Genomic DNA, 8,952 nt, shown 5'->3' with positions numbered 1-8,952 from the left:
TATTATTTTTTTCTTTTTTTAGGTTAATTTCTCTCCTCTGTTCCATCAATTAGCCCTAGATGGAAATTTATATTTTCTTGTTGCTACATCATCATCACACAATAACACACAGGTAATTGCATATTAATATTTTTTAGGTTAAAGTTTCTCCTATGTTCCATCAGTTAGCCATAGGTAGAAATTTATAACTTCTTGTTGCTACGTAATCATCACACAATAACACGTAGGTGATTGTATATTAATCCTTCTTTGGGGGCTAAATTCTCCCCTATGTTCCATAGTGCTAGCTATATAGAAATTAGGCCCTGTTTGATAGGGCTCCAACTATTTTAGAAATAGAGTTTGGAGTGGAGTGGTGGAGCTGCTTAAACCGAACTCTACCGCTCTAGTTTATTTTTTAAGTTTGCTCTCATTTTGCATGGAGCTAAAACCATTTAGTTGAACACCAGCTCTAGAAAAGATGAAGCTGGGGTAGGAGCTGTGCCAAATAGACCCTTAGTAAGCAATCCTTCACGCACTACTGTGCTTTGTCATACTACCGTAACCTCACCCTTACTTTAACCATTCATTTATAAGAACTCAGGTTGGTTCATTTATTTTTAAGCGCCACGTTTGAATCTTCTAGCCCTTGAAAACTGAAAAATTTTCAAACAAAGATAATTGCCCATCCCTGTGACGTTTTCTTGTGTTTGTTTTTGCCATATGTCTCTTGAAGTCAGATTTGACATAAAAAGGATATACGGAGGATTAAGTGTTTGCACTTACACTGCTATTTCAAGAGACTCAAATATTTTAAAGAATTGCTATAGCACGGGATTCCGTTTAGATGGTATAGGCAAAACAAAACAGAGAAAAAAACTCGAAGGATGCAGGTATCACATTATACCAAGTGGTACTAGACAGTACCATACGGTTCCCTGACCGAGTTGCCAATAAGAAGGGAAAGAATGGTAAGGAACTGTGGTGAGGATGCCTCGATGCCGGTGGGAGGCAGCGTCTATGGAGGACAGCACCGATAGGAGATCCCACCGGTCGGGATTCCCCCTCCTCCCCCCTCACCGGTGGTGGAAGGGCACAACACTGGCGGCGGAGAGCACGGTGACAGCGTGCGGAGGCTTGAAGGGGGGACACCGGCGCGCGCGGAGATGAGAGCCTATGGCCTCAGCGAGAGAGAAATTGTTGTATGTTCGTCATTAATGAATCCCGTTGTTGGACGGCAGAACGTGTTATAGTCTTTGTGAATATTTTAAGCTAATTTTATATGCTTGATTGTCAAAACATGTATTATCTATTGGTTGTTTGTTTTGCTTTACCAAATAATACCGTAGCAGTGGGATGTACGTGACTATGTTAAGATAATATTATTTAGATGTAATTTTGTATAATTGGAGAAACTTTTCTCTCTATGTGCAATGCTTAAATATATAGAGTAATAGTATGCTTGTCTACTAGTAGACAAATATTAGTCCATATCAGTCAATTTGAGCATTGCAAGTTCACAGTTATTATTAACAAACTATAGATTAAATAGAACATAATTTATTAGAGTAAATTACTTTACATTGCATACACATTTAGGGAAAAATCAATACCATACAGTTACACATGAAAGTATTGAGTAGGAATAATTACATATATTATGATGTTGTATAAAATATGTCTTCAACAAAAACTAACGCCCTAATTTTAAGCCATTAACAACTTCCTTCTCAATGCTGAAGTTCCCAGTATCCACAATCCCTTGTGCCGACCACTCCCCGAGCAAATCATCTAAATCTTCACGATTCTGTTGCTCCCATGGATGTTCCATGACCTTTCTCAACTTGTCAATCTTCTCTACAACTTCCTTCATTAATGGCCTATCCTCACCACACATCTCCAGGCACTTTTTTGCTAACTCTGCGATCTCTTCAAGATGCTCTATATTTTCGTCATTCTTAATTTGATCATCCAAGATGTCCATAAGTTTGTTTTCCTTCATCATGGACAGAAACCACATCGACAAACTCTTCTCATGTTCCGGACCTTCGAGGTTGAAAGCCTTCTTGCGAGTGAGCAACTCCAAAAGAACGACACCGAAGCTATATACATCACTTTTTTCTGTTAATTGGCATGTCTGCATATATTCTGGGTCAAGATAACCACAAGTTCCTTGAACGAGTGTGACAAACTGTGCTTCATCGGTCGGAGCAAGTATTGAAGCACCAAAATCAGAAACTTTCACCGTGTAATCACCACCTAGGAGGATGTTGGTGGACTTCACGTCGCCATGAAGGATTGGTGGGGATGCACATGAATGGAGGTAGGAAAGTGCCTCAGCAGACTCATGAGCGATCCGTAGACGAGTCTTCAAAGAAATATGACAGCCATGGTCGCCATGGATGAGATGGAACAATGTGCCATTTGGAATATATTCATAGACCAGAATTGGGACTTCAACTTCGAGGCAACAACCTAGTAGCTTAACAATATTCCTATGATTTATCTGGGAAAGGATTAACATCTCCCTGCCAAATTCTTTCTTCTGTTGCTCATCAATTGTCGTGCATTTTTTGATAGCTACTACATCACCACCCTTCAATACTCCCTTATAGACTATTCCATGGCCTCCATGACCAAGTATATGTTGTTCGTGAAACTTGTTTGTGGCTTGTCGTAGCTCTTCTTCCGAGAATATTTTGAATGCCACACCTTGCTGTGATTTCATCTCCTCGAAAAGCAGCATGCCACCATGTTGTCGAAAGTACTTCTTTTTCATTTTATGCAGCTTATGTCTTTCTCGAAATAAGTACGAACAAGTGATGAAAATCACAAGGATGACAACTCCAGCACTAGCACCTGCATGATTGTCCAAATTGATCACTAGGATCTTGTTCTTTTAAGGAGTAAAATAGATGTATGCGAGCGCATATAGACACAAAGAAACTGGGCAAATCTAAGTACGATGAGTGTTTGCTATAAATAAATGTATTTTGTATGATATATTACGATAACATCAAAACTGTACTAGGCCTTCCTCACCAAGCCTAAGCAATCACCCAGATTCATTGGGTGGTGGCTCTAGCACTACTGCACACATTAAATGGGACTACATTTCACCCAGGCACCATGATCTAAATTTAGAGTATGCCCATTCAAACGAACATAAATTACAAACTTAGATATGAAACTCACCAACAAGAGGCATCACCCAAACTGGTCTGTCATTTACCATGCAGTAACCACCCTGCATCATATGTTTTCCTTTTGGGCATGAGCATTCAAAACTCCCCAATGTGTTTTTGCATATTCCAGCACATGGATAAGTAACATTATCATGGCACTCGTCAATATCTGGAGTGGAGAAAAAAAGAACAGTCACGTTCCATAGTTAATACACATGACGGATCTCGATCTCATCACAATTGCCGAAAGAAGAATTTCACATTGGAAAACAAGAAACATAAAACTGAAAGGTACGATGGATGGACGTGGGTCGTCCTACGGGTACTTTGTGGCGGGCTTAAGTTGAAATAAACAAACTTATTTCTATATTTATAACATTTTAACGATAAAACTTAGTTCATTTATTTGAATTAGAGTCGGTCATGAAGTATCCGTGGACCAACCCGAGCTCATCCCCCGAAAAGGTCAGGACCTAACCTGTACATCCACCCGTGATGTACGGGTTGCCACCGTATCCCTTGGAGCACCTGCATCGGTAGCCCAGTTCGCCGTCGACGCACTCACTGTTGCTGCTGACGCACGCGTACGCACTGATACGGTCGCCGCCTCTGGCTTCGCTGCATTTCTGGGGCGAGACCACCCAGTCCACGACGACGGGGAGGTTCCCGGCGTACCTGTCGGCGAACGCCGTGGTGGTGAGGTAGCCGGTGCTGAAGCGGAAGGCGGCGGCCTCCATCAGCGCGACGTAGTTGCACGGCGTGTTCCGCCATATCGCGGAGGCGTTGTAGTTGTCGTTGAAGAAGCTCACGTAGCTGCGCACCCCTCTCGGGACGTCCGCCTGGCAGCAGCCGGCGCCGGAGCAGGAGCCGTTCGCCGGGATCTTGTCGGCGCCGCACGTCGCTGAGCAGCCGACGGCGTACTAATTCATGGAATAATTAAGTTTCTGTTAGCCTATTAACTCCACATGCATCAAAGTCCAAACACCCTACTAATCTTTGGGTGGAGGCTTTTTAATTAGCACAATATATGAACTTAATTTAAAGCAGGGCATCCAATCCAATGAGTTTTCCAATACCGTTTATAGTACCACATAATTAAGATGCTTTTGGGCCGTGATTTTTTGTATTTAAAAGTTTAAACAAGCGGTTTAATATTGACATATTTGCATAATGTCAGTCCTCAGCACTCAATTTATGCTCTACCGTGATATCATACTAGTATTATATTTGCCATTTACTCGTAAGTGTGAGCAAACCAGGAGAAAAAACAAATATTTAAGTAAAGGTTTAAATACTATTCTACTATCAGTATTATCATCCGTGGAAGATTAAACTACTATTGATTTATGAATTTTACCACCAATAGAAAAAATATTGTATCACCACAAGTAGTTCAGGTGATAGTATAGATACAAAAGATTCATTGAATTATAAAAAATGAACTCAACTAATTACACAATGGAGAGTACCGTAAAACAGTTTTCATCATTTCTACTGGTGGTAATTGGTAAAGTAGATAGGGTGGTTTATATGTACTTACAGTGTCACTCTGCATGTAGCCGAGGCTTCTGCACCCGATGACAACGATCTTGTTGTCGACAGGCGAGAGGGAGAAGAACGGGGAGCTGAAGTTGGCTGACGCGGTCGTGGACTCGAGACGGCCCGTGGTCGCGTTGTAGCACTGCGTGGCGATGGTGCTCTTAACCCACACCTTGCCGTCGCGCTCGGAGATCCTCGTCACCTCCGGCGGCGGCGACGACGTCGCTGCCGCGAGCAGCCGCAGCTTGCTCGTGCCGGCGGCCGCCCCCGTGGCGGCCGACGTGCAGCTGAGCTCGAAGCCGCCGTGGATCGCGCAGCCCCGGCCGATCCCGAACGGGTACGGGACGTCCACGTCGCCGCACCGCGACTGGCAGCCCGGGAGCGCCACCGCCGCGGCGGCGGCGAGCATCCAGCTGGCGGCCACCGACGAGAGGAGCAGCACGAGTCGGCGGCGGCCGCGGAGGTCGAGACGAGGTTGCACCATCGTCGCCGTTGCCGGCGTGGGCTCGTCGTCTGGTCAAATTGTCTCTCGAGCGTCGCTGTATAAGTAGATGGGTGACACGCTCCAAGGATTAATGAGTGTGGAGACCATCGTGTGGTGTGGGTGCATAATATTGGCTCGAGAGAGAGAGACGTGCTGTGACCAATACGTACATAGTGTGACCCATTCAAAAATGGGAACGTGTTCTCGACTTCTCGCCGTTTTTTTAGCAACGTGCAGGTTTAGACCAGTCAGAATTTGAGATTGTTTTCAGGAATTTAAGATTAAGCAAAAGGGCTTATTAATGATTAAAAAATAATTTACATGTAAATTTTTATATACCTTTTTTACGATAAATTTTAAAACCTAAAATCAACTCCAAATTTACAGTTTTAAAATTTAAATTTGACTCATAAACATAAGCACAAGTAAAAAAGGCAATGTTTCCGATAAATTAAGCTCCTCGTGGCAAAATAGAGAAATTGTTTTGTCAAAAAATCATCACCCGTGGAATAGAATAAGTCAAGAGTTGCAAACATGGCTCGGTGTGAAGCGTCGTTACCGTTTCGGCATGCATGATAACTCTTGCAACCTTATTTCAAATCGTGCGAGTAAGAATTTGTCTTCTAATTAATTAAATTTCTCTTCCCGAAATTAATCTAATATTTATTTTACTCTTTTAGTATTTATCCTAATTAGAGAAAATTCCAAATTTCAGAAAACAATTCCTACAAAATTCGAAATTGATCAATAATTTAACAAAAATCCTGAAACAATAATCTACGGTAGAGAACGTGCAACAGCTAGGCTCGAATCCCCTATAATATGTTAGTGCTATTACGGTCGCTGACATATGAGTCCCCTGCTCCTACGGGTCTACATGTCAGTGATAAAGGATGTGAATCCTGCTACTGGGTGCATACATTTGTGTAAGAAACAAAGTTCTTGTCTAGTAATATGTTCAAGATTGGACTCTACCTTTTTACAAATATTATTACAAAGTGTACAATTGGTATGTTAGTTGACACAAGGATATATGACTTCACCTATCAAAACTAAAATCCTGAATTTCTGGTGCCACCTCTTCTCCTTTGTTTCCTCGTGGTTGCCGCCAACCATAATTAATGCCATTAGTGTCTTCGCATCCACGTCTTGTTCTCTCTCTCCGCATCCAGGTGAGTGCCCAAACCTCTACCCCATAGTCTCTCCCACACATGGATTCTCGAGCAACTGGGCCCTAGATCAGACATAGCGGTTAGAACTAGTCCTCTTGAGCTGTGATTAGATGAAGTGGCTCCAATCTTAGGAAGGGAGAGGGAATTTTGGCACAAGTGTTTTGTGTCGAATAAATGTATACAGTTGGTTATAGATTAGAACTTCTAGTTATAATAGGTGTTAGGCTAGCATTATAGTCGAACTCTATCCTAGGCTCTCTCTTAAGTAGAAAGGCACCCTTTTGTAACTTAAGGGTGACTAAACAATTGTAGCATAGGTGAGAATGCGACTAGCTAGTGACAATGCCCATCATGGTCGTAGATACCCTGAAATACTATGAATATACTATTTGGAAATAAGTGATATGTTGTCAATAATCTAGGTCGGCAATAATATATGGGGTGGCTAGAAAGGTATAGAGAATGATGGTTAAGACGAAGGCAAAAGTTTACCTAGGTTCAGACTCTCGGCTAGCGAGATAATACCCTAGTTCTACTTGGGATTATATTTGATGATGTATGTAGATGTGTCCCCTAGGGTGCCCCGTATCACCTTATATAGTGGGGGTAGGGCTTACATATAAGACTATGATCTATCTATTGGATATGGTTGGATCCATTGTTCCTGGAATGCAATCTAGATTTTACCAAACTCCTAACTGACCTGGTACATATCTGATTGTTTTCCTATCCGGTACCCCCAAACCATATGTACATGTACATATTATGGATATACCCCTTGTATAGGTATCCACAAGTGCCTTGGAGATTAAGCTTACAGCTGAACCTCATTAACAAATATTGTTTCTCATTATAGTAGTTAGTTTTTGGATCTTATATTCTGTGCTTCTATGTTCGGTTTTCACCGATGATATTTGGGTCAATTTTATAACAAGTGGTGTCACACCCTCCCAATATAGGGAGATCCTACGACATAGGCACAATGTTGATTCCCCACACCATGCAAGGTTGCACTCGGTGTCTGGGATAAGATGCACAACACAGAGACTATTCTCATAAACCCTCAAGAGACTGTTGATGTCAAAAGTTGACCCGATGACGTGTCACACACGTAGGCTTAGAAGTCCATATAAGATTGCTTCAGTACAAGACCTAAATTCTTAGAAAACGCGGGCGTGCCGGTTGGTTTGATCCTGTAACGGATAAGATATGAAGGAAACATGGATAAAACGTTAAACCTAAAGAGTTTATCGGTCAGATAGCCGATATCGCTTCAGGGCCCTAGTCGATGGACTATGTCATTCGACTTTGCAGGAATTTCATGGTATGTAAACTTAAAATGCCTTATCGGCTGAATTATGAGTACGATAACCACCATAATAGGCTAATCAACTAGCCGCTCCTGAAAGATCAGACTTAACCGAGGCAGTTTCAAGATTAACCTGTCGATCGACTTGATTTACCAATTAAAGCACGTGTAGTACGCAGTTGATATGGTTCAATGTAAATTAAATACGATAAAACTAGATTGCTAGACTAATCATCAGTATATAACAATATTAAGTAATAACACACATACTCAGGTTAAACCTGGAAGATCAGACTAAACCAAGGCAGTTCAGGCAAAACATTATATAATACTGATAATTAATTAATGATCCAACATAATCTATTAACTTATTCAACAAACTTAGTACATCTAATGTACTTCTAGGACCAGATCGGACTAGATTAACGTAGATCGGACCAAACAGAGATAGTATGCAATCTGTGCAGATATAATCATATAAGATACGACGATCTACATGCTTAACAAATAAACCGACGGATTACTCAAGATAATGCGGGCTAGAACTCCCGCAAAAAGGAGCATTCAAGTACTCAATGTAATCTATGAACATCAATTTAGTAAATGAGATTGATCGGATCAAGCCGAGACATAATCATATAAACCAAACCTATGCCAATGAATTCGATAAAGCGCCAGGATAAAACTTGATCGAGGATAAACTATTACTCCAAACTAGAACATAGATCGAAACAATAGCAAACCTCATATAAACCATCGAGCAAACTAGATAGAAGATCAAACTGAACCGAGATAGTTCCATCTAGCCGATCCGATGGGTTGATAATTATGAACTCACATTACAAAATTTACTAACCTTGTGCTGAGAGCTTGCTCCTGTCGAAAATTGTGGCGATGCGCTAAAGGTTGTATTGATCATATGATTGTTGATGTATTTACAAGCTACAAGGTGCGGTATTTATACCCCTAAAACTAATATGAAATGGATACATATTCGTATCCATTACCTAACTTATTACATACAGATTCTATCTAAACAAACTCTATTATTTACGTATGTTGCTTCTCACAAACTTTGTTTATATTCTGAATCAATCTCTACCTTTTCCACATCCAATCAGACTCATCCTTCAACCCGACTCATTTGCCTATCGGCTTGTCCGATTCTTTCTCTATCTGATTAGTCTGATTGCCATGATTCAGTCATATCTTACCGTTTTTTCCTCTAACAGCTAAATCCAAATTTTGCTATTTACAGAGACATATCCGTATTCACCGCAAGCT

General features: G+C 41.3%; 1 protein-coding gene across 1 annotated transcript; it reads right to left on the bottom strand.

The window, feature by feature from the left end:
• Positions 1 to 1,574: 1,574 nt before the first annotated feature.
• On the bottom strand, positions 1,575 to 5,187 carry LOC102700077 (putative wall-associated receptor kinase-like 16). The gene is made up of 4 exons (XM_015839128.2): positions 4,705 to 5,187; positions 3,643 to 4,084; positions 3,175 to 3,333; positions 1,575 to 2,838 (listed from the first exon to the last, which is right to left on the bottom strand). The coding sequence occupies exons 1-4, from the start codon at positions 5,185 to 5,187 to the stop codon at positions 1,673 to 1,675; spliced, it is 2,250 nt and encodes a 749-aa protein (XP_015694614.2). The 3' UTR covers positions 1,575 to 1,672.
• Positions 5,188 to 8,952: the final 3,765 nt, after the last annotated feature.

This window comes from Oryza brachyantha, chromosome 7 (genome assembly GCF_000231095.2).
Source record: "Oryza brachyantha chromosome 7, ObraRS2, whole genome shotgun sequence".
NCBI classification, from domain to species: domain Eukaryota; kingdom Viridiplantae; phylum Streptophyta; class Magnoliopsida; order Poales; family Poaceae; genus Oryza; species Oryza brachyantha.
The sequence above is the reverse complement of the archived record's forward strand: the minus strand, read 5'-3'. Positions and strand labels throughout refer to the sequence as shown.

Excerpts from the sequence above, each read along its gene's own strand:
- LOC102700077 (XM_015839128.2), bottom strand. The coding sequence starts at position 5,187 with ATGGTGCAACCTCGTCTCGACCTCCGCGGCCGCCGCCGACTCGTGCTG. Across the intron at positions 4,085-4,704 it reads GCTACATGCAGAGTGACACT|TACGCCGTCGGCTGCTCAGC; the intron begins GTAAGTACATAT and ends TCCATGAATTAG. Across the intron at positions 2,839-3,174 it reads TTGGGTGATGCCTCTTGTTG|GTGCTAGTGCTGGAGTTGTC; the intron begins GTGAGTTTCATA and ends ACAATCATGCAG.